General features: G+C 38.8%; 1 protein-coding gene across 1 annotated transcript in view; it reads left to right on the top strand.

Moving 5' to 3' along the window:
• Positions 1-26,698, top strand: part of OVCH1 (ovochymase 1) — an 84,626-nt gene that overhangs the window by 17,948 nt on the left and 39,980 nt on the right. The window contains exons 10-18 of the mRNA XM_047066339.1: positions 1,868-2,001; positions 3,186-3,326; positions 3,430-3,560; positions 4,537-4,630; positions 6,154-6,282; positions 9,354-9,534; positions 15,850-15,922; positions 16,597-16,792; positions 20,621-20,772. Of these exons, the coding sequence (XP_046922295.1) occupies positions 1,868-2,001; positions 3,186-3,326; positions 3,430-3,560; positions 4,537-4,630; positions 6,154-6,282; positions 9,354-9,534; positions 15,850-15,922; positions 16,597-16,792; positions 20,621-20,772 (1,231 nt within the window). The remainder of the gene's footprint in view (positions 1-1,867; positions 2,002-3,185; positions 3,327-3,429; positions 3,561-4,536; positions 4,631-6,153; positions 6,283-9,353; positions 9,535-15,849; positions 15,923-16,596; positions 16,793-20,620; positions 20,773-26,698) is intronic.

Genomic DNA, 26,698 nt, shown 5'->3' with positions numbered 1-26,698 from the left:
TTAACTAATGTTAAGATAGAAACAAATAATGTGAAGAAGGAGCAAGGAGTTACACAGTTCCTCCAAGCCTATCTTTATTCTGCTGGGTGGTACCTAGATTCTGAGACCTGGCAGATAAGGACACTCAGGTCATCTCTCCCCTTCCATGCCTGTGGGAGACATTGCATTTCTAAGAGCCTAGAACAGTGCCTGGCATATAATAATGCTCAGTAAACATTTGAATAGGTAAATCAAGGCTTAATTTTGGTAATCCTCTCTCACTTAGCTTGATTAGACCTCAGAATCCTTTGCAACACAGCAGTCACTAACAACAAACCAGGTTGGCATATGATTTGAAATCTGTTTTCTATCACTGAGGTAGGGATTTTGAGGTAGACAATAATTTGATGAACAGGAGAAAGTACTTGACTTTGAAGCCATAAAGCCCAACCTATATTTCCTATTATGTGTGAGGTGTGATGAGTCTTTTAATATCATGACAGTTTTCTTATTTGGAATAAGGGGAATAATTTCTCCCTGCCCACTTCAGAGGGTTATAAAGAGCCTCAATAAGGATAATAGATGTGGAGTGCTTTTTCAATTGAAGTGCCTAAAAAAGTGAGCTTTGTAATATTTTAGACAGCCTATTGTTTTATAAATTGAAGTGCTTAAAGAGGGATTTTAATAATATTTAAGCAGCCTATTTTGACCTCGATGTTCAAGACGATGGACTTGAAAAAGTAAAGCAGGGAGTTTCTGGTTAAGAAGATATTTAGTAAGAATTGTTACATTTGGTTTTTGGAAACAGGGCATTAAAAAGCTGGATAACTTCTACAGTCCTGAACACTTATTACTTAGAGGGCAGTGATACTGTTAAGAGGTCTAAGGCTGTTGATGGAGTGCCTGGGTGGCTCAGTCAATTAAGTTGTCTGACTCTTGGTTTTGGCTCAGGTCATGATCTCATGGTTTTGTGGGTTTGAGCCCTGCATTGGGGTCTGTGCTGGCAGTGTGGAGCCTGCTTGGGATTCTCTCCCTCTCTCTCTCTCTCTCTCTCTCTGCCCTTCCCCCGCTCATGCTGTCTCTTTCTCTCTCTCAAAAATAAATAAACTTAAAAAAATTATGTAAAAAAAAACACAACAAAAAAGGTCTAAGTCTGTTGAGAAAGACTGCCAAGTTTTAGAAAGAGGTTTGTTCTGACATGTTAGATTCCAGGTAAGAGTGCTTTGCAGCCCAATGAATGTGAGGCACAAAAGATGCTAAGGATTTACGGTCTGCTGGGGTTTCTTTTCTTTAATAATACGAATTCGTATAGGAAAATAAAAGTAAAAGATTATGTGTTAAATTATGTAAGACTCCTTTCAAAATGTTTAGACATATTTCTAAAGATGTTAATAAAAGGTCACAGCTGACCTTACTGGGAGTTAGGGAGGTGACATTGCACCTTCAGGGACTGAGATCCAGGCTGACCTTGGAGGATGTGGCTGGTTAGAGTTAACATATGCAGCATGGTCAATCCATAATTCATGACCCATAATTTGACTTCTGGGTGAAAACTATGAATTTTCAATTAGGCTAATAAGTTAGAACAAAGAGGTGAATCTTAGGGTTTTCAATTTACAGATCAGAATCCTAGCATTTTATAACAGAATGAAATTTAAAGGGTGGTTTCCGGCCACTCTCTAATTAACGCCTCTATTTGTTGGATAAATGCCAGCAATTTGAGCCTATCCAAATTATTCTTACATAAGGAACTTCCATTGCCTATTATCTTCTAATAGTCTATGATTTTTGTTACTGGTAAGTTATGAGCTAAAGCCCATATATTAGATCTTATTTGTCACATTTGATTGTCCTATTTATTATACTTTCTCCACCTTCCCCTGTCTAGCTTATGTATGTGGAAAATAATGGTACCAGAAGATAAAATTATCCTGATAAAATTTGCAAGCTTAGACATACAAAATCAAGTTGGTTGTGACCATGGCTATATATTTTTACAATCAAGCAATGGAGTGCTTATTAGTACGTATGTTACATTTATTTTTTCTTGTCATGTTAGAGTATCTGAACAACTGAAGACGTGCAAAGGGACCTGAAGTTAGATATCTGCCATAGAACACTTTATATGCTGTCCCTTTCCTGAAGGGGCAGATGTGTGTGGTAAGAGAGGAACCAATGACTGGCATGTTGAGTGAGCTATTCCCTTCTCAGGTTGAGTAGCAGTTTTGAATGACATTGATCTCACAATTATCAGAAACTTCCTTTCAAGGCAACATCTATTTTGTTTTTTGGTTTTATCACAAAAGTGGGTGCCTGTTTGCCAAATTTGGTAAAGACAGGTAAGTAACTGGAAGAAAATGTAAACCATTAAAAATCCTACCACCTAGAGATAAATGCTGTTAACATTTTGGGGTACTGTATATTCATTTATACATAATAACTATACACATTGAACTTCACATTGTTTTATGATGTTCTTTTCTCCCATGACAATAGATCATTTCAGGTCATTTGTGGAATACCACTTATACACTATATAAGCATAATTGATAACTTTAATTGAAATATGTGTTAAGCATCTTGATAGAAGATCTCTAGAGCTGGTATAGACCTTGGTCTCTAGGTCTCCCTAGGCCAGTGATTAGGACAAATAGCTTGTTGCAAATCGACAGGATGCTGTAGATAAGGTATTGTGCTAAGGGTTATAATATTCATTGACTAAATGATTTCACATTCAGGCCTGCAATTTACCTAGGAACCATTCTTTCAACCAATCATTTGTTAAAAAATCAACTATGTGCCAGATATCATATCAAGTCCTACACATATGTGGAGTAAAAACAGTCTCTGCTCTAATGCAATTGCAGTCTGATAAGGTATCTAAGCGTGTACCATAAAGTAGAAAATGACATGGTACAGGAAATGTGCTGCGGTGACTCAGAAAAGGTACCTCTTACTTTAATGGGTATTTAGGACGGTTTATGAGAACTGGACTTTGAGTCAGGCCCTGAAGGATGCGTAGAATTTAGACATGTGAGATTGAGTTTGAAAAAGCACAGATACAGACAGTGTGGAAAAATTAAATTAACCAGTAAATAGTTTGGTGGGTTGAGAACACAGAGTTCCTGGAACATAGTATTAGGAAAAAAAATTAACAAGTTTGTGACATTTTTAGTAATGCTATTTCAATTTCTTTTCCTTTTAAGGTAAGGTCTGTGGAGATAAATTGCCTTCACCATTGCTGACTGAGACCAGTGAGGCCACAGTTACATTTGTTTCTGATCCAGAAAACGGTGGCAGCAGCTTTGAGCTTACATTTACTGCTGTTCAGAAGAACTCAGAAGCTGGTATCTCAGATATTTAATTCCCTGATGTTTTTATCTGATATGGGAATAAGGAAGAGGGAATGCCTTTGGCCATTCACTTTGGATTTCCCTGACACTTCAACAGGTTCAGGCTGTGGGAGTGTAGCTGTATTGGTGGAAGAAGGGATGATTCACTCTGCCAGTTATCCTGACTCGTATCCCATGAATGTAAAGTGTCATTGGTTCATTCGTGCTCCGGAGAAACACATTATAAAGGTAAGCAGCTAAGGAAGATCTTTACTTCATTGAGAGCTTAGCTGTGTTGGTTAGGCAGAACTTGCTTCATCCTGCCTATGAAACTGCCATTATGACTAGGAGCTTCAGTTTGCCGCCATATATAAATATATCAACCTACATCTGGATCTATAAATGTGCTTTGAAAAGTTTGAGCAGTTTAAGAGAATACATCGAAAAGTAGGCCTCCTTCTCATCTAACACCCATCATACCTCCTAATGGCAAGTGAACACTAGAGTGTCCCTAGGGAGATCTTCTGAGCATTTAGAAACATGCATATATTTACATTGCTTACCAATGCTTTTTCTCCTTAAAAATATCTCAAAGATCTTTCCAAATGAGTCCACAGAGCACTTTTCATTAACTGCATACATTATATTGTGTGATATTCCATAATTTCTTTTTTAATTTTTTTTAATGTTTATTTATTTTTGAGAGAGACAGAGACAGACCACAAGTGGGGAAGGAGCAGAGAGACAGGGAGACACAGAACTGGAAGCAGGCTCCAGGCTCTGAGCTGTCAGCACAGAGCCCGGCACGGGGCTTGAACTCACAAAGCATGAGATCATGACCTGAGCTGAAGCCGGACACTCAACCAGCTGAGCCACCCAGGGGCCCCGATATTCCATAATTTAAGTCAGGTCCCAATAATATACACTTAGTGGGTTTCCAGTCTTTGCCCTTACCAGCAGTGCTAGTACATTCTTGTGTCCATGTATTTGGGCACATGTGGATGTATGTGATTCCCAGGAGTGGACTTTCTGTGTCAAAGGATTTCTGCATTTAAACCTCATAGTCACTGCCAAATTGCTCTCCAAAGAGGCTGCAATTACTTACACTTATATCAATAGAATAGGAGGGGTAACTGCCAGCCTTTTCATGTTCAGAGGGAAGCTTTTAAAGTTCATCTCTTCTCTTCCTTGACCATTTCTCTGGTTATGTTTCTAATTTGCACAGTTGGAATTTGAGGACTTTATCACTGAATTTAGCCCAAACTGTATTTATGATGCTGTTGTGATTTATGGTGATCCTGAAGAGGAGCACGAGTTAGGTGGGTAACATTCCATCTGTAAAGAACAAGAGTAGTTGTAACACTGACTGGCCTCCTTGGGTGACACAAAGTTGAATGAGAATAAGGATTTCTTATTCTGGAAACTCACGTGTCAAAAAACTTTAGCTTTAACCGATGAGCCAACAATGGATTCACCAGGAAGATTAAAAAAAATTTTTTTAATGTTTACTCATTTTTGAGAAAGAGAGGGAGCATGAGACGGGGGAGGGGCAGAGAGAGAGGGAGACACAGAATCCCAAGCTGTCAGCTCAGAGCCTGACACCGGGCTCGAACCCACAAGGTCTGAGATCAGGTATGAGATCATGACCTGAGCCAAAGTTGGATGCTAAACCGACTGAGCTACCCAGGTGCTGCCCCACCAGTATGATTTTTTTTAATGTTTATTTATTTTTGAAAGAGAGAGAGAGAGAGAGAGAGAGAGAGAGAGAGAGAGAGAGAGACACAGAGACAGCATACGAGTGTGGGAAGGTCAGAGAGAGAAGGAGACACAGAATCCAAAGCAGGTTCCAGGCTCTGAGCTGTCAGCACAGAGCCCAACGTGGGGCTTGAACCCGCAAGATGTGAGATCATGACCTGAGCTGAAGTCAGACACTTAACCGACTGAGCCACCCAGGCACCCCTCACCAGTAAGATTTTTAATAGAAACATGTAAAATTTGGAGAATGTTTCAGAATATTTGGAAGGTGAATGTGAAGTCCCAGGGAAGAAGGAAATAGTAACATTGAATACATTTTTGGCAGTTACTGAAGGTAATTTTTTAAACTCCTTTTTGTATTAAAAAGTAACCAAAAAAAGTAACTGAAAAGTATAGTAACCAAAAAAAGTAACCAAAAGTAACCAAAGTAACCAAAACTATAGTTTCTACTTGAATCTTAAAAGTTAATTTTTGAAAACTTCAAATACACTTTCCATTTTGACCTACCAATTTACTTAGTATAAGAAGTTATCTCTTCCAGCTGTGCAGCCACTCCCTTAATGTACCTATTATTTGTCCCTTAGTTAGATGTCAGTGTGGGTCTGAGACCCAGGAATATAAGTGGGTTGGGAATGTTTGGATATTCAGGGCAGCTGAGTGGAGGCACAATCCCCCTCATCCAGCTGAATAGGATCTGTATAGAGTGGGCTTCAAGTGAAGCAGATTTCAGGTGTTACTTACATAAAGCATAGCCACCTTCCCTTTGAAAGGAGGATACGAAGTTTGGGATTTTCTTTAACTCACCCCTTCACACTGGGTACATTAAAAGTCAATTGACATTTCTATGCATACTAAAAATCAGATGTCTTTTCTCTATCTGTAGAGTGTTTTTCTATGAGATAAAATTACAACATATAGTTACCTTGAAACTAGTGTTTCACTCCCACATGCAATGGAAAAGTGTGCCTACAAACCAAAGTTGAAGAAAACCAGAATTGCTGGGAAAAAATTAGATAATGTTTTACCTCTGTTTTCTGACTTAAAACATTTTGTAACTGTAAATCAAACTTTCCTAAAACTTTTACAGCTAAACTTTGTGGGATCTTGAACCCTACTTCAATATTCAGTCCTCATAATATGCTGGTGATTCATTTTAAAAGTGATGGTGAAAATAACTTCCGAGGCTTCAAGGCTAGTTTCACCTTTTTGCTCTCAGGTGAGGATAAGCACTAGCACAGTAATTATTTTTGCTTGTGAAAATAGTTATACGGAAGATCACTTAGCCATGTTTACCTGAATTTAGGGTGCTTGAAACACCTTGGTGACAAAATATAAATGCAGATTCCTGGGACTCCTGGGTGGCTCGGTTGGTTATGCATCTGACTCTTGATCTTAGCTCAGGTCTTGATCTCAGGGTCTTGGGCATGGAGCCTACTTTAAAAAACATTTTTTTAATGTTTATTTATATGAGAGAAAGAGAGTGGCAGAGTGTAAGCAGGAGAGGGTAAGAGAGAGAGGGAGACACAGAATCCAAAGGAGGCTCCAGGCTCTGAGCTATCAGCACAGAGCCCAGTGCAGGGCTTGAACTCAGAGACGGCGAGATCATGACCTGAACCGAAATCGGACGCTCAACCTACTGAGTCACCCAGGAGCCCCAAAACATACAGATTTCTGGGGCATCTGGGTGGCTCAGTTGGTTGAGCATCTGACTTCAGCTCAGGTCATGATCTCACAGTTCATAGGTTCCAGCCCCGCATCGAGCTCTGTGCTGACAGCTCAGAGCCTGAAGCCTTCTTCAGGTTCTGTGTCTCCCTTTCTCTCTGCCCCACCCCTGCTCACTCTCTGTTTCTCTCTCGAAATTAAATGAACATTAAAAAAATTTTTAACTGCAGATTCCTGTGCCCACTCCTGAAGATTTAGGTTCTGTAGATCTGTGATGGGGCCCAGGAATCTGTGCTTTAACAAGAACCTCTGGTGAAGCTAAGAAACTACATCCACTCAATGATCAAAAAACACTTTAAGCACCTTATATCAAAAGTAGATAATTTCGATTAGAGAATGCAATTCAGAAATGAGATTGACTGTCTCTGTTTTGGGACATTTCAGGGTTTTGAAGGATTTATAGTTTTCTAGCCATTCTAGAAAATAAAGCAGCCTTTACTAAGATGGAAGGAATATCATTCCTTCAAGACCCTAGTGTGGAAAAGAATGGGTGATGTACAAAAAACTACAAATAATTTGGCAGTGTTCAAGTTTTGGAGGGAATGTTAGAAGAGGCAAGAGTCGTATCATGATGGATTCAGGGCATTCAGTTTTAGGTAGCAGAGTGATAGGATAGCCAGCTAACATTTGTTGATTACTTGCTCTGTACCAAGTATAGACTAAACATTTCACATGCATTACCACATTTATTCCTCCTTACAAACCTAAAAGGTTTATACAATGCTCTCCTTTTCACAGATGAAGGAAGAAAGTTCAGAGAGGTTAAGTAGCTTTCCCAAAGATGCATAACTGCCAAGAGGCGGAGCCAGAACCCAAACGTTGGTAGTAATGTGGAAGATAGAGACAAAGATTAGGCAGAGATTAGTGAATTTACAAGGAGAGTAGTGAATAAATCATTGTAAGAATTTATTTTAGGGGTATTCCTTGATCAGATATGTTGTGGCAAAGGTGATATATAAAGTAGAAAAATTCCAGCATGATTCTGAGGACTCTAGCTTGAGTGGCTAGGTGGATGGTAGAGCCACTAAATGATACAGGGAAACATAAGACCGTGTTGACTCTTGAAATCAATTGGTTTCATTTGAGACAAGTGGATTTGTATGAGCTTGTGGGAGATCCAGATGAATATAGCTAGCATATTCTACATCTAGAATTCAGAAAAGAGACTTGAGAAATGTGGAAGTCATATATATGCAAATGAATAGTAATAGGGTTATGAACTGTACTTTGTGGAATATCTTGCAGGCTGGAGGATAGGATCTTGAAAATAAGACTGAGATTGAGAAGAGATGGTCATAGATTTTTTGAGAAAATCGAGAGAGTAATTTAATGAGGCCAAAGAAGGAAGAAATGCTTAAAAGGGTCAAGATACACTAGAAATTTAAGAAAAATATAACCAATCACATCTATGGGATCTGGCATTTAGCACTGGAAAGATTGCAGTAGTGAAATCAACATTAGAGTGGTTTTATGATTGACCAGGATAAGCAAGCAGGGTCAGCTAGTGTAGACGACTTTAAATATTTTCAATTAAAAAAATGTTTTCTCTGTAGACTCTTCAAACCAAGTTGGATCAACATCACCTCCCCAAACCAATCTTGTATCTTCTGCAAAACTTATTCCATATGGTGAGTTGATGGTCACGTAGTTACTACCTGTTTAATCTTTCTTCTTTGGAAAGCCTCATTTTACATTTATATAACTCTACAATGAAGAAGAATGAGTTTTACATTTAGGTCCATGAAACTTCCAGAATTTTGTTTGGGTTTGCATATACACATATAAATAGAGGGAAGAAGAAATAAGCTTTATGATTAGAAGAAAAAGGTGCAGAGAGTAATTCTTTGTCCTCATTTGCACCTGTGCAAACTTGATATTTAAAATATCTTCCTAGAATCCATATTTAATATATGATTATGCATTTTGAGGCAAAGGGAGAAAACAAAGTTTTTTGTTTTGTTTCATTTTAGCACACACTGGCAACTTTTAACTTACTTGTAATCTGAAGTATCTGGTCAAAAATTATGATCTTTCATTGTTCTATATGCATGTATTCAATATGGCCTAGATGAGCTATAATAGAAAGTTGTACAGGGAGCTGCAATAGGAGAAAATGCCACGAGAGAGAGAAGAAACAAGGATATGTATGAAGAACTTTATATGCTCTAATGTTAACAACAACAACAACAACAAAAATAACCCATCCCAGTAGAATGTAAGTTCCATGACAGCCAAGACTTTTGTCTATTCTATTCACTGATAGATCAGCGACACCTAAAACATCACTATCGAGAACATTGCCTGGCAGTACCAACCACTAAAATTATTTATTGAATGAATGAGTAAATATTACTCTGTAGGCCAGTAACTAAAAACCTAATTGCTTAGCAGAGTTACCAAGGCAAGCTTTTAAAATCAGATTCCTCAGAGGTGGATGTTAGGGAGTTGATATCTCTATAAAGCTCATCTGATATTTGGAAATTACTACAGTCAGCTATTGGAGGAGGTGTATGTTCTTTCTTACTTCAGTTGGATAGGTCATTAATTTCATCCTCTCTGCTATAGGTATCTGTGGCATCCCTCCATTTAGTCTCCAGTGGCTTTCCAGAAGAACTGTAGTGGGGGAGGAAGCCTGTCCCCACTGTTGGCCATGGCAGGTGGGTGTGAGGTTTCAAGGCAGTCACCAGTGTGGAGGTGCCATCCTCAACCCAACCTGGATTCTCACTGCAGCCCATTGTGTGCAATCGTGAGTGAAATTGATGATATTTTAATAATGTACTTAGCATGTATTTATGGCCATGCCTAGGGTAGAAGTATAATTATCGAATAAAGTCATCCAGACTAATTCTTTTTTTTTTTTTTTAATTTTTTTTTCAACGTTTATTTATTTTTGGGACAGAGAGAGACAGAGCATGAACAGGGGAGGGGCAGAGAGAGAGGGAGACACAGAATCGGAAACAGGCTCCAGGCTCTGAGCCATCAGCCCAGAGCCTGACGCGGGGCTCGAACTCACAGACCGCGAGATCGTGACCTGGCTGAAGTCGGACGCTTAACCGACTGCGCCACCCAGGCGCCCCAATCCAGACTAATTCTAAAGCAGGAATCTTTCAACGACTTTCTATACAGCCGTTTCCTCTACTTAAACAATGTCAGTGAGGAAAATGTTGATCAAATCTTGAAATTGCTCATCTCATTTATGGCAATCTCTGATTATTATGTTGAGCACACGTCTGTTTCTCTTCAGCAGAAACCTATTGGTCTAAATTTACTGGAGCTCTCGAAAACAAAAACTCAATCTGCTTCTTCTTTCACATAACAGTGTTCCCTATACTTGAAGATCTCTCTCACATTGCCCCTTAATTTCATCTTTAAGCTAGGGCTCATCATTTTGTTGTTTGTCAGTAATTCCAGATACCTTGCCATGTGGTACAACTTCCTCTGGATTGATTTAGTGTTGTTTTTCTTAAAATATGGTCCAAATAGTGGAGAGCACAGTAGGATAATCTACCACGTTGGTCACTGGACTACCAATGAACTAAAATTTTGCTTAACATTTTCAGGGTTTTTAAATTGTGAATTATGCCATGATATGAAAAACTGCACATGACACATATGTGGTCTAAAGAATAGTAAATGTACATATGTGTCCTTGCCACCCAGTTTAGGCAGACTCTTTACACTTCTTAAGACCCCCTAGAACCCCTGCCAAGAGGAAGACACTATGCTAAATTTTGTATTTATGATACTGATGGGTTTTTTTTTAATTTTAACATCTGTGAATCCCTAAAACTAGTACACTGTTTGGTTTTTCTTGGTTTTGATAATGTAAAAGAATTGTAGTTTCTATTTTACTGTGAATTGCTCTTATCTTAGTGGTATACAGATAAGCTAGGTGCCTTTGTATAACTGTAATTAATTCATTTTCCTTCCAAACTAAAGTCACTTGTTGGTGACTTCTAGACATGGGTAGTTTTTTTTTTTTTTTAATTTTTTATTTTTATTTAAACTCCTCAGATGGGTGACTCAGTAGGTTGAGCATCTGACTCTTGATTTCAGCTCAGGTCATGATCTCATGGTTCATGGGTTCAAGCCCTGCATCAGGCCCTGTGCTGACAGTGCAATAGCTTGCTTGGGATTCATTCTCTCTCTCTCTCTCTCTCTCTCTCTCTCTCTTTCTTTCTGCCCCGTCCCTGCTCATGCACTTTTTCTCTTTCTCTCAAAATAAACTTAAAAAAAAACCCTCTCATGATTCCAATGTGCAGCCATGATGAAGAACCACTTCCTATCTGTCTATCTGACCCAAACTTGACCCTGCTTGCTCGTAATGGGCCAGCCCCATTCCTCAAACATGCTGCATTTCCTCTGTCTCAAGGTGTTTGTGGTTGCAGTTCCCTTTGCCATTCAGGATACCACATTACATTTAGTCGGCATGTCATGTAAGGCTACTCTTGGCTATAAGTATCACAGACTTTCCTGGTTTTTGATGACCTTCCCAGTTTGGGGGAGTACTCATCTGTTATTTTGTAGAAGGTCCCTCAATTTGAATTTATCTGCTATTTCCTCATGGTTTTACTGGGATTATGGTTTTGGAAGAGGAAAACTACAGAAGTCATATGCCACTTGAGGCATTGGGTATTAAGCTTCACCTCCTGAGTGGAAAGTGTCTACATAAATTGTTTGAAATTTTTCTGTATGGGAGATATGTCTATTCTTCCTGATTTATTTGTTAAACAATGTATTTATATCGGTATGGATTCAGGGATATTTATTTGAAAATACTACAGGGGCATCTGGACGGCTCAGTTGGTTAAGCGTCCGACTTCAGCTCAGGTCATGATTCTCCATTTGTGAGTGTGAGCCCCACATCGGGCTCTATGCTGAAAGCTTGGAGCCTGGAGCCTGCTTCAGATTCTGTGTTTCCCTCTCTCTCTACCCCTCCCCCCCTTCTCACGCTCTCTCTAAAAAAAAATAACATTAAAATACTACATATCTATTTTGTTGCTCAAATTTTTCCAGCTTTGACCAGTGTCAGCTCTTTCAGGGTCACCTCTTATCTTTTTGACATGCCCCTATCCATTTGTGACACTACAAAATGCTCCAGGTTTATCTGATGTATTCCCTCCTCAGTCCTAGAACCAGTCATTTCTCCAGTGAGCCCTGGTCTACTTTATTGGAGAATGGTATGAGAAATCAAGGTCTAAGTGGTGCGTGTACTAGTTGCTACTAGGGTGTTATTGCACTAGGTCCTCTCAGCTGACAGAGCTAGTAAATATAGCTATGGTTACTAATCCATTCTGTAAATATAGCTATCTTTCTGTATCTATATTAAGCTAAACATGAGTTCATGTGGATGTTTCCAACTCAGTCCAATACCATTCATTCTAGGCTTTCCTTCCCTTGGAAATGCCCATTTTAAGTAATTCTATCAGAATTCATTTTTATGTATCGTGGAAAAGAAGCCTCAATAGTAGCTGATTAATTAGTAACAATTAATGTCTTAGAAAAGACAAATATTAGTATTGAAGCTCGAGGCACAGGCGACGTTTTGGCAGATTCCCTTGTCAACTAGTGTAGTCTGTTCTGGGAATTTATGTGATTAACCAGACACCTTGCAGCAAGATACAGACCATAGCAAGACCATTCTTCACAAAGGGGATATTCAAATTAATGAGTCATTTGAGATTAATAAACACAGTCAGCTGTAAATGTTTGTGAACCACTAAAGTTGACCACAAAAGGAATTTGTATGCAATTTCATTGGTGATTTCTTGATTTCTTAAAAAAAAAGAAAGGATTTTTGTAATAGTAATGCTTGTGGATAAAGGCACTTAAAGAAAGTTATCAAGTAAAATCTAAATACTCTCTCCATTTCATGAATCCATTCCTCCTCTTTAGAAGTGATCAATACTAACAATGTTTTAATTATCTGATTTCCCACTAATATTTATTTTTTTAATCTGATTTATTTTTTTTTAATTTACATCCAAATTAGTTAGCATATAGTGCAACAATGATTTCAGGAGTAGATTCCTTAATGCCCCTTACCCATTTAGCCCATCCCCCACTCCGACACCCCCTCCAGTAACCCTCTGTTTGTTCTCCATATTTATGAGTCTCTTATGCTTTGTCCCCCTCCCTGTTTTTATATTATTTTTGTTTCTCTTCCCTTATGTTCATCTGTTTTGTCTCCTAAAGTCCTTATATGAGTGAAGTCACATGATATTTGTCTTTCTCTAATTTCACTTAGCATAATACCCTCCAGTTCCATCCATGTAGTTGCAAATGGCAAGATTTCATTCTTTCTGATTGTTGAGTAATACTCCATTGTATTTATATACCACCTCTTCTTTATCCATTCATCCATCGATGGACATTTGGGGTCTTTCCATACTTTCGATAGTGCTGCCATAAACATGTTGATATAAACATTTCGATAGTGCTGCTATAAAGTGTCGATAGTGCTGCTATAAACATGAGGGTGCATGTGTCTCTACGAAACAGCACACCTGTATCCTTTGGATAAATACCTAGTAGTGCAATTGCTGGGCCATAGGGTAGTTACAGTTTTAATTTTTTGAGGAACCTCCATACTGTTTTCCAGAGTGGCTGCACCAGCTTGCATTCCCACGATTTCCCACTAATATTTAAGCACACGGTCTATTTTATAGTATTTGTATATACCATATATATTATTTTTTGCACAAAACATTGTGCCTTATATTTTTAATGATACAGAAAATGTCTGTGTGCCTCATTTTTTTCTTTAACTCTTCACAGTTGCCTGACTTATTTCGCCAGAGAAATGTCTTTTTGAAGCTATTCCTTGGAGTATATGGCTCTTTACACCAGAAGTGTTTGATAGGCCAGAGTAACAAAATTGGTATGTTCCACTCATACTCTGCCTTTGTGGGAACTCTGCAGTGGATTCCTTCATGGACTTGTTTCTCCCAGATCATCTTCATTGACTTGGTAGACACCCAGAGCCCCATCCTCTGTTGAAGGGGGCTTCCACATATCCAAATCCATTGATAAGGGAAGTTTGCCATGGGGGATAAGCCAGCTGGGGAGATCTGCAAAGTGTGGGAGCTGAAGTAGACATCATTTTTGCTGAAGGGCACTAGGTGCCAGCCTATTTCACAGTGTTGGGTAGCACTCCAAAGACATTAAGGATAACAGCAACGCTGGACCACCTCCCATGGCTTCGCTGGCACTGGTTGCTCTTAATATTAGTTTATTAGTTCTCAAACTTTAGCATAAACCAGAATCACCTGGAGGGTTGCTGAATCTATAAGTCTGGTGTGCGGCCTCAACATTTGTGTTTGTAAGAAGTTCCCAGGTAATGTTCCACAGTTAGGGAAAACTGGTATTTTTCTTTTGCTGACTTCACACTGGTCTTTGTGCTCATTTGGGAGTTTTACTGTAGGGAACTAAATTCACTTTGCAATTCTACATTGGAATCTTTCAGTCTTAAAGACTAAATTTTTCTTAAAGACCTAAATTTTTTCAGTTTCAGCCACTTTTTTTTTCTGTAATTCAGCAGTAATTATTTCTTCTCCCAAAGCAGTAGTGGCATATGTCCTATTGTTGGATTGGGGCTAAGACCCTAAGGATATAAGAAATGAAATTTGATTGTGCTCAAGGGGGGAGATAGGATGGAGAAATCCATCAGTTGCTACTTAGAGCTATTATCCTACTGTTGGAAAAACTCAGACCCTGTTCCCTCATAACATGTATGTTGTTCTGTCATAACAATTTTTTTACACAGTGTTCTACCAAATTAAAGGAAATTTGATGACTGTGCACATAAAACTTCACTAGAAGTTGTGATCTACATTATCAACTATACCATGATTTTTATAATTTCATTCCTTTGTGCACGCTATCCTCTATTTAAAGAAGTAGAGTGGCTTTAGAAAATAAGTTTCTTTACTATCAAGTAATAATTTAGAGGGTGACTTTGAAAATAAAGTTTAATCCTTCAGTTAGAGTGCATAGCAGATAATAACACTGATAATGGCTACCATTATGGAGTCATTACCATCTGGAAGGTATTTGCCAAGCACTTTACCTGAGTAGGCTCCTTTAATAAGTCATATTGAAACACATGAATAAGTCAGACTCATCATGCAAGGAATTGAAATGAACATGGTTAAGACTAGACAGAAGATGCCCATGTATATGAAGAAACTTTTCCTTTGAATAAAGCATATTGAAAAAATAATTTCAATAACCTTGCTTTTCCTAAGGAAAAAAGTAAATTTTGGAAAATTAAAGAATCTCCAAGCTGAAGTGATAATATTTGTGACAATTGAGGGACTCTTTCCTCACATATTTCTTCAGCTGAAAATCTTGATGTGGCAGATTAATGGATATTGATTTAAACTTTTTTAAAACATTCTTTTGAAATATATCAAAAGGGTGCAAATGTCAAGTTTATAGTTAGAGGAATTTTCACAAAGTGGGCACCCATGTGACTAGTACCCACATCATAAGACAAAATATTGCCAATACCCAGCAGCTCCCTATGTTTCTTCCAATCATCATTTTCCCAAAATAATCCCATAGGTGCCATAGGTGAGTTTTACCTGTTTTATGAACTGATAAATTTTTTAACCTCTGTTCCATTAATTCTGGTGATTTGCTAAAAGAAAACAATTTGAGATGTATTCCTGTAAGATAATGTTTGGCTACTTTTAACAGTAAAACATAGGCCAGAAGCTATGTCATTATGTATTCTTAATATCACTGTGAAATGAAAATAAGCTATAGTTTTTCTTTTTAACTCTTCAACTTAAAAATAGTGTTTGGTGATATTTGGTAGGGGCTCCAAGGTCATTTTATTGCCAAAATAAAGGGGCGGGATGCATCATTAAGAACTCTACAGGTAGATCAGGAGGTGTGGTGTACCTTCCCAGGCAGGAGATCACACAAAGGCACCAGACAGGGGAATAGTGGCATTTGGCTGAGCTAAACACAGTGCGTGTTGGTAGAGCCCCATGGGGTTAGATCAAATGGTAAAAAAATGACTCCTCATGTCAAACTTTTCTTGTTCTTTCTCCAGGAAAAATAATCCACTCTTCTGGACCATTGTTGCTGGGGACCATGACAGAACCCTGAGGGAATCAACTGAGCAGGTGAGAAATGTTTTGAAGGGTCATTCTGCCTCTATCCTAAGTGTTATTACATGCTGAGGAATACCTTTAGCTAAAATATGTAATTAGGTACCCATCTCCTAGTGTCCCTATACAGTTACCGGATGTATCAACATTTAAAGATACGATCTGTGGAGCCCCTGGGTGGCTCAGTTGGTTAAGCCTCCAACTTCAGTTCAGGTCATGATCTCACGGTTTGTGAGTTGGAGTCCCGTGTCGGGCTCTGTGCTGACAGCTCAGAGCCTGGAGCCCACTTTGGATTCTGTGTCTTCCTTTCCCTCTGCTCCTCCCCTGCTCATGCTCTCTCTCTCCTTCAAAAATAAACGTTCAAAAAATTTTTTTTCAATAAAAAACATAAAGATATAATCTGAGCTCACGATTACATCAGAGAATTAAGTGAGGCAGGTCAGGAAATGTAAATTCAAGTCTGTGTACACAGGTCCACATAGCCTGCTTTCTCCAGGACTGTCCTCAGAAAGTTCATGGCCTCCTGCAAATTACAAACACAGATTGCCCTTTTCAATTCAGTACAGAGCCACCTTCATTGCTGATGCATGGCAATACAGAGATTGAAGGTTTATTTTGGACTATTATGCAAAGAAGTAGTTTGACTCATTGACTTTATCTTGTAATTTGCTTGCTCACCACTGATACAGGTGAGAAGGGCCAAGCACGTTGTGGTGCATGAAGACTTTGATAGCTGGAGCTTTGACTCTGACATCGCCCTAATACAACTGAGCTCTCCTCTGGCGTTCAACTCCGTCGTGAGGCCGGTGTGTCTCCCAGAAAGCAGGGAGCCACTCTTTTCCTCTGAGATCTGTGCGGTGACTGGATGGGGAAGCATTAGTGAAGGTGAACATTTTACTTTTGCATAAAAATTATTGCCAGTTGCTAATTTAAAAAACTTGGCATGGAAATGATGTCAAGCAATACCTGCTTTAGCCTTTCTTCTCTCTGAAAGAGAGAACCCATGTTTTATTTAGTCATAGGTGATTAGAGAATGAACTGTTTTATAGTTTTCCTTCAGGGTGACTTATTATAGGGACGTTAGATCTGTAAAGAGCCAAATAATACGTTTCTTCGTCTTTGCAAGCCATATGTTCCATGTCCCAGTTATCCAGCTCTGCCATTGTAGTGCAAAGCAGCCATAGACATACACATCTAACAGAATGGATGTGGTCGTGTTCCAGTAGAAGTTTATTTATGAAATTTAAATAAAAAATTTTTAATGTTTATTTGTTTTTGAAGGAGAGAGACAGAGTGTGAGCAGGGAGAGGCAGAGAGAGAGGGAGACCCAGAATCTGAAGCAGGCTCCAGGCTCTGAGCTGTCAGCACAGAGCCTGACGCGGGGCTTAAACCCACAAACCGCAAGATCATGACCTGAGCTGAAGTCAGATGCTCAACTGACTGAGCCACCCAGGCGCCCCTGAAATTTAAATTTCATATAATACTCATGTGTCATGAAATATTACTCTGGGGCTTTTTAGAAGCCATTTCAAAGTGTACACATCATTACGAAGAGGTCTGGGGATGGGGCTGGCACAGAACTGGTCTGCTGGCTGTGGTTTGCTGACTGCTGGTCTAGATCATAGAGTTCTTAAAGCCACAGCAAAATACTGGCAGATCTGAATGTGTTGATGTTTGCGTTTTGCCTCTTTCCACTGTAGAAAATGGTTTCCTTGTACATTTTCCTTGTGTTTGTCATTTATTTGGGATCTGCTTGTCTGTGAGCATAGCTTTACTGTGCCACCTGCAGCCACTCTGCATGTTCCTCAAACCTGCCCAACCACCAGATGAGGAGGTTTTATCCTCCCCGTGTTGTAAATGAGGATATTATAGCTCAAGAGATTTAAGTCACTTGCTAAGATCCCATAACTAGTACTTACCAAAGCTAGGATTTAAAATCAGCGTGGTTCTCCTCTTGCACTGTTGGTGGGAATGCAAATTGGTGCAGCCACTCTGGAAAGCAGTGTGGAGGTTCCTCAAAAAATTAAAAATAGACCTACCCTATGACCCAGCAGTAGCACTGCTAGGAATTTACCCAAGGGATACAGGAGTACTGATGCATAGGGGCACTTGTACCCCAATGTTTATAGCAGCACTCTCAACAATAGCCAAATTATGGAAAGAGCCTAAATGTCCATCAACTGATGAATGGATAAAGAAATTGTGGTTTATATACACAATGGAGTACTACATGGCAATGAGAAAGAACGAAATATGGCCCTTTGTAGCAATGTGGATGGAACTGGAGAGTGTGATGCTAGGTGAAATAAGCCACACAGAGAAGGACAGATACCATATGGTTTCACTCTTATGTGGATCCTGAGAAATTTAACAGAAACCCATGGAGGAGGGGAAGGGAAAAAAAAAAAGAGGTTACAGTGGGAGAGAGCCAAAGCATAAGAGACTCTTCAAAACTGAGAACAAACTGAGGGTTGATGGGGGGTGGGAGGGAGGGGAGGGTGGGTGATGGGTATTGAGGAGGGCACCTTTTGGGATGAATCCTGGGTGTTGTATGGAAACCAATCTGACAATAAATTTCATATATTGAAAAAAAAAGCAAATAAAATAAAATAAAATCAGCGTGGTTCAGCTGATACTTTTTGGTGCTTTTTCTTTTTTCTTTTCTTTTCTTTTTTTTTTTTTTTTACATTTAGAATAAAGTCTGAACTGCTAGCCTGACTTGGAAAACTCTGTGATTTGGCCTCCACTTACCTCTCCAACTTCCTTTCCTCCCTGTGTCCGCTTCAGGCATTGTGGCCTTCTTTCTTCCTCTTCAACACAAGACTTGTTCTGCTTTCTGAAGCTTGGAACACTCTTGCTTCAGTCTTCTCCCAGCTGCCTCCTCATCGTTCTGCTCGCAGCTCAGAATGGCACACCCTCCTCCGATCACTTTGCTGCCTCAGGACTGCCCTTCTGTCACATTTGCACCACCCAGTTTTATCATTTCATCACACACGATTGTACTTTGACGTTAGTGTATGTAATCATTCTCCACATCTCATCCGTTAGAATGGAAGCCTCGTGGGGGCAGGTGCCTAATTCTGCACTCTCCTCCAGGGCTACTGATGCACCTAGCATAGAGTAAATGCTCAGTAAATTTTTTTTTGACTGACTGGCTTCCAAGACCTTGAATAAATGTGCCCATTCTCTGACACCTTCAACCGTCACCACCTTCGTGACCACCAGACAAGTGAAAGGCGCTTACTTACAGTCTTATGAAAGGTGAATTCATTCTTTCAATCTGAGAGAAAATGAGTTCTTAATTTTAAGAAATGGTAAAGACCAGTGGCAGGAATGGTCCCTAAAAAGAGGATTTCAAAAATCATTAAATTTATTTATGTATTAGATTGATACATTAAAAAGCACGAGCTTTAGAGTCCAACCTAGGCTTAAGTGCTAGTTTTGCCCCACATGTGCTGTGAGATCAGATTTTCTTTTTTTTTTAATTTTTTTTTTTTTCTTTTCAACGTTTATTTATTTTTGGGACAGAGAGAGACAGAGCATGAATGGGGGAGGGGCAGAGAGAGAGGGAGACACAGAATCGGAAGCAGGCTCCAGGCTCCGAGCCATCAGCCCAGAGCCTGACGCGGGGCTCGAACTCACGGAGCGCGAGATCGTGACCTGGCTGAAGTCGGACGCTTAACCGACTGCGCCACCCAGGCGCCCCGAGATCAGATTTTCAAAACTTGTGTTTTTTTTCATGTGTGAGGTCAACGTGATCATATATGTGAACAACCCACCTCACAATGTTGTATTATTGGGTTGGAGTAATATTAAGGTACTGTAAAAATATAAGGTACTTGCTAATACTAAGCTTTTTTAAAATTAGCCATGAATCCAAAGTGATAGAATAAGTCATGCAGAATACATGTTAATACAGTCCTGCCTGAAGGTCAGTTATGAGAAGTATTGTAGTGTTCATTGTTAGCCTTATAGCCTTCACTTTAGTCCTTTATAACATTTTTTTAATGTTTATTTTTGAGGGAGAGACAGACACAGAGCATGAGCAGGGGAGGAACAGAGAAAAAGAGAGAGAGAGAGAGACAGAATCCAAAGCAGCCTCCAGGCTCTGAGCTGTCAGCACAGAGCCCGACGCAGGACTCAAACCCACGAACTGTGATATCATGACCTGAGCTGAAGTCGGATGCTTAACCGATTGAATCACGCAAGCACCACCATTTTTAGTCCTTTCAAATTGGAGTTGAGATTAGTCTCAGTGACAATAGAGGAAAAGGGGATATGATTTTGGTTTATATTAGGAAGTCTTATAAATATGTTCTCACATTTATAATATATTTTTATCTGTAAATATACCATTTAAAATATATAATCATATACATCCTATACAACACCAATTCATATTTTGCTGAATTTTTCTTTCTGAATTTTTGTGTAACAATGTTTGAAACACTAACTTTTAAATCAAAAATAAACTAGAAAAAAATGCTTCTGGTTTTGTTCTTTTGATAATGTATTCCTTTACCAAAATGCCACATTTGGGAAATAAAGACACCCTATGTGACACACATTTTTTTATTAACATCAGCTCAGGCCAAACTGAGTGATTGCAATTACATTACTGCAAAGGAAGTCTGAAATTAAATATGTCTTTTTAACATAATGTGTTGTTTACTTCATTAAGAAGCTGTATTTCTGAATCTGTTTCTTAAGCAGGTGGCGGCCTCGCAAGGCGCTTGCAGCAGATTCAGGTGCTTGTGTTAGAAAGAGAGGTCTGTGAACACGCTTACCGCTCTCACCCAGGAGGGATCACAGAGAGGATGATCTGTGCTGGCTTTGCAACCTCTGGAGGGAAGGATTTCTGTCAGGTGAGACGACTCTGATTTTGCAAAGGAAGATCCAGGGTCATCTGATGGAGACTCTCCTTAGGAGACATGCTCAGAACCACAGGTAACCATTACAGCCTGTGCCTGATAGCATCACACCACACCCTTCCAGGAACGCCAGTAGGACAATGGGAAGAGGGAGTTCCTGACTCCACACTTGCTGAGATGGAGAGAGGGCCAGAAAGCAGGTGGGGACCGAGGAGCACATGAGAACACAGGGGACAGCAGCACTGCTAACTGGCCTGCAAGAAGGAAGATGTGCTCAGAGAGATGTAAGGCTGTGGGAAAAGAGGAACAAACAGAGAAGGATTCTAAGTCAGTGTATCCTACTTATGAGTTAAGGTTTTTAGTTTTTTAATTTATTTTATTTTTTAAACCTTTTTTTTCTTCAATGTTTTTATTTATTTTGGAGAGGGAGAGAGGGAGAGCATGCACAGGGGAGAGGCAGAAGGAGGGGGACAGGAGATCAAGCGGGCTTCGAGTGCTGTCAGCGCAGAGCCTGATGTGGAGCTCAAACTCATGAATCCTGAGATGATGATCTGAGCCAAAGTTGGATGCTTAACCAACTGAGCCACCCAGGTGCCCTGTTTTTTTACTGTTTTGAATTAATATTAATATCTCCTATGTACTCACTCTTAATTTTCAGATTAAAATAAAATAATTGTGAAGAAAATGAGAAACTTTGAAAAAGTGTTATTCATACGTAGTGGAAAACAAATCACAAAACAATAGTTTAATTTCAGTGATATTTAGAGGCAAAAGCAGTGCAGATATATATTAACATGTCAGTTGCACAAGCATGCTATTGGCAAGTTCAAATCAGCTAAGGAAGACAGAATGTGGACAAATGGACTGTAAAACATCAGCTTTAATATCCAAGAAGCGACTTGAGGAATGTGACTTTAGACATACAACCAAAAAGGATTTCTAATGGTCTGTAGCCCACCTTCAGTATTCAGTCTGGATTTGAGGCAACCCACTGATGGGAAAGTTGGGGGTCTGCAGGGAAGATGTACTTCTCCAGGTCTGTCATTTCATACTGGTCTAGAGTGCAGAGGGAAGAGAGGATATGTCTCTAGTCTGTGCTGCTTTTTGATAGTCTTTCCCCTTAATCAAGAAACATGAACCAATGGGAGAAAACTGGGTGTTAATCTAGATGGAAGTCTTTCCATGTGAAAATGTGAGGTGAAAAGGAAGAAAGTTCCCTCTTAACACTATCAACGGATGGTAGTTAAACACTTTTGTGGTGGCAAGTGCTACTTAGATTCTGTTTTCTAAAAAAATTTTTTTTGAGTGTTTTAATTCGCATTCCCCAGAAGCAGACCCTGAGACAAGGATTCAGGTACAATGGTCTGTTTAGGAAGTGCAGCTATCCCTGGTCAGAAAGTCTGGAGGGCAGTATAGGGAAGGGAAGGCAGGAAATGGAAGATGTGCTATTAAGTCGCCTCCCACAGTAAGGGGACTGAGCTTGATCCTGCAGCGATGCAAAATACAGCACGTGTGGTCCCATCCGAGGGGTGAGGGAGCCGGACTTGCTCAGAGTCATAGCTCCAGGGCTGCTGGGGGAGGAGTCTGTTAATTCCTGAGGACTTTGCACACTTCTGGCCTGTCTCATGGATGCAGTGGAGGAGAGGAACAGCCCTCAGGCACAGGGCCGAGATGGCGACTGGAAAACTTGAGAAATATGGGAAGGGCACTCACAATGTCTGCCAGAGGACAGAAATGCCATGTTATAAAAATCAAATAGAAAAGTACTCTGAATGAATGTATTTATTCTTCCCCTTTTGAGGGATGGTTTTCCTCTGTGCTTCGAATCAAGGAAATCACAAATGGTTTCTTAGTCTCTGTCATGTTTGACAGTATCTGACATTAAGGGAACACCTTATTTTGTATCAAGAGAGCAAAGGAGAACTAGGGAGGGAATTAGGTCCATGTCAGAGGTGACCCAAATATTGTGGCCTCGGTGGGCATGTATTTCAGCTACATCAAACTGTCACTTTGCATCATGACTGAATTTGCTGCCAATACAAGGGGAGGAAAATAGAGGAGTTGAGATTCTGGCCAATAAGTGGGACTAGTTAAGAACACTAAATTACTAGCAAGATGATTGCAGAAACGTTGATGATATGGACTCAAGCATTTCTATCAGGTAGTTGATTTTTATCCTCCTGTGTATGCTCAGAGGTAATGGACTTACTAATGTGATTTCTCATCCAGGAAGGTGAGCTAGAATGTTGGACTGCAGAGGCATGGAGTTTTGGCGACCCAGTGTAGAATCCTGTGCTTCTCCGCTCACAACACATCTTAGATAGTTTTTAAAATTTCAAATTCTTTGACCTGCAAAGTCATCTCTGTCCTCACAGAGTGGTGTATGTCCTGTTCCTGCTGATTTTCCAATCTATTTCATACTTCTCTTGCTGACATATTTCAGCCACACTGATTACTTTCTGACCACACAACTTGCCTAACTTGGGGCCTTAGCCCAGATATCAATTCTGCATAAAATGGTATTCTTCCTGGTTTTTGAAAACCCAGCTTCTTCTCATCTTTCATGTATCCACTCAGATGTTATTGAAACTACATGCACGTACACGTGCATGTAAGCATGCACAAATACCTGCCTTTATTCTCTACTATTCTAAATATTTTCTTTATAGCTGTTATCACCATTTAATTTGTTGATACTCTCTCTTGCTCCAAATGCCTAGTTCACAATAGGCACTGAATATTTTTTTCAAATAAATAGATACCATTTGCTGATTGAATATTTACTGTATGCTAGGCCCTGTGATAGGTATGGGAAATAAAAGATAAATTAGACAGGCTCTGGAATGTTTGTAATTGCCTGAAAAATTGTGTATTTCGTATGTATTGGTACTGCATGAATAAGTTGTTTAAGGAAAAAACCTGACTTGACACATCACACCATTTCAAACTCGAAGGGGTCGTCAGTATATATAACCTTGTTTCATAAGGAAAAAAATTAGACCCAGAGAAAATGTTCATTGCTCTATATTATAGGCTAGGGAATCTATCTCCCTATTCCCACTTTAGGATTTCTTCTGTGAGATTCTTCATAGAAAATAAACTGCTATATCAAATATATCATCAACTCAGTTTATTTTATGAGGAGACAAAGGATTTAGTTTGATTCTAAGTACACTTGTGTCAAAAAAAAAAAAAAAGAGGGGCGCCTGGGTGTCTCAGTCAATTAAGTGGCCAACCTCCCCTCAGGTCTTGATCTAATGGTTCGTGAGTTTGAGAACCTCATCAGGCTCTTCACTGACAGTGCTCGCTCTCTCCCCCTCCCCTATTTGTTCATTCTCTCTCTCTCTCTCTCTCCCTCAAAATAAATAAATTTTTTAAAAAAGAGGGGCTGATTGAAAATTAGACTTTCTTAAGAAGAAAATCTGTTTTAAGGCTTTTTTTTTACAGCTTTTTTGAGCTATAATTGACATATAGCATTGTATAAGTTCAGATGTGTAACGTGATGATTTGAAGCAGTTGTGTATTGTGAAATGCTTACCGCAGTAGAGTTAGTCAAAACCTCCATTACTTCATATAATTACTATTTCTTTCTTGTGAGAACACTTAAGATCTACTTTCTTAGCAACTTTGAAATATATAGTATTGTTAACCATAGTCACTATGTTGTACATGAACAATCCTTGGAATTGTTCATCTTATCACTGGAAGTTTGTACCCTTTGACCAAGATCTCCCCATTTTCCTTACTCCCCTACCCTTGGTAACTATTCATTCTACTCTTGGTTTCTTTAAGTTTAGCTTTTATACATGTAAGTGATATCCTACAGTATTTGTCTTTTGCTGTCTGACTTTTCACTTAGCATAATGTCCTCAAAGACCGTACATGTTGTCACAAATGAAAGGATTTCTTTTGTTCTCATGGATGAATAATATTCCATTAAATATATATATATGTATATATATATATACATATATATATACATATATAAAATATATTATATATATATTATATATTTTTTAGCCATTCATCCTTTAATAGAAAAATAGGTTGTTTTCATATCTTGGCTAGTGAATAAAACTGCAATAAATGTGGGAGTGCAGATACCTCTTTGATAACCTGTTTTTCTTTCCTTTGGATATATACCCAGAAGTGGATCATATGGTAGTTAATGTTTAATTTTTTGAGTAATGTTTATATTATTTTCCATAGTAATATACCAATTTACATTCCTACCAACAGTGCAAAAGGGTTCTCTTTCTTCACATCCTGGCCAACATTTTTTGCCTTATCTTTTTGATGATAGCTATTCTAACAAGTGTGAGGTGATATCTCATTGTAGTTTTGATTTACATTTCCCTGATGATCTGTGATGCTGGGCATCTTTTCATGTACCTACTGTTCCTCTGTACATCTTCTTTGGAAAAATGCCTGTTCAGATCCTCTGCCCATTTTTTTTTAGTTGGCATGGTTTTTGTTATCAATTTGTATGAGTTCTTTATATATTTTAGATATTAACCCTTTATCAGATACATGGTTTGCAAATATTTTTTGCCATCTCATAGGTTGCCTTTTCATTTTTGTTGATTGTCTCTTCTGATGTTTAGAAGCATTTTAGTTTTATGTAGGTCCACTTAATTGATTCTTGCTTTTGCTGCTTGTGCTTTTGGTTTCTATCCCCCCCCCAAAAAAAATTAAAAATTGTTGCCAAGACCAATATCAAGGACATTTTACCCTATGTTTTCTTCTACAGGTTCTATGATTTGTAGCTTTATGTTTCAGTCTTTAGTCCATTTCAAGTTAATTTGTTGTGAGTGGTGTACAATAGGCTTATTTTTCTGCTTATGGCTGTCCAGTTTTCCCAACATCATTTGTTGAAGAGATTATCCTTTCCTCGGGGAGTATTTGCTCCTTTGGAAAATATTAGTTGACTGGATATGTGAGGGTTTTTCTGGGCTCATGAGTCTATCCCATTTGTCTATGTGTCTGTTGTTATGCCAGTACTATAGTATGCTGACTACTATAGATTTGTAACTTATTTTTGAAATCAGGAAGTGTGATGCCTCCAGCTTTGTTCTTTCTTAGGATTGCTTTGGCTATTTAGGGTCTTTGGTGGACCATATGAATTTTAGGATTATTTTTTCTATTTCTGTGAAAAATGTCATTGAAATTTTGAAATGGACTGTATTGAATCTATAGATGGCTTTGTTTAGTATGGACACAATATTAATTTTTCTAATCGTGAACATGGGAATATGTTTTCCATTTGTGTCTTCATCAGTTTCTTTCATCAAAGTCTTACAGTCTTCAGTGTAGAGATCTTTGACCTTTTTGGTTACATTTATTCCTAAGTATTTTATTTTGTGATGCTTTTGTATGCAGGATTGTTTCCTTTACTGTTTTATTTCTTTTTTTTCAAGTTTTAATCTAAATTCTAGTTACTTTTAACATACAACGGGGTATTGGTTTGAAGTGTAGAATTTAGTGATTCAACACTTACAACACCCTATGCTCATAACAACAATTGTCTTCCTTAATCCCCTGTTTATTTCTTTTTCATATGTTATTACTGTGTAGTGACACAACAATTTCTGTATGTTTGCTTTGTATCCTGAAACTTCACTATATTTATTGATTAGTGCTAACAGCTTTGTTTGTATGTTTTTAGTTCTAACAGTTTTTTGATGGAGTCTTTAGGATTTCCTTAGGCCATATCATCTGCAAATAAAGACCATGTTACTACTTCCTTCCTGATTTACTCCTTCCTTCCTTTTATTTATTTTTCTTGCCTGTATGCCCCACCTAGGACTTCCAATACTATATAGAATAGGAATGGTGAGAGTAGGCACCCTTGTTTTATTTCTGATCTTATAGGAAAAGCTTCCAACCTCTCATTATCAAGTGTGAGGTTAGCTATGGCTTT

Source organism: Lynx rufus, unplaced genomic scaffold (assembly GCF_022079265.1).
Source record: "Lynx rufus isolate CCGP_SWC_20201006 ecotype Redwood Valley unplaced genomic scaffold, mLynRuf1.p SCAF_7, whole genome shotgun sequence".
Taxonomy (NCBI): domain Eukaryota; kingdom Metazoa; phylum Chordata; class Mammalia; order Carnivora; family Felidae; genus Lynx; species Lynx rufus.
This window is presented reverse-complemented; position numbering and strand designations above follow the sequence as displayed.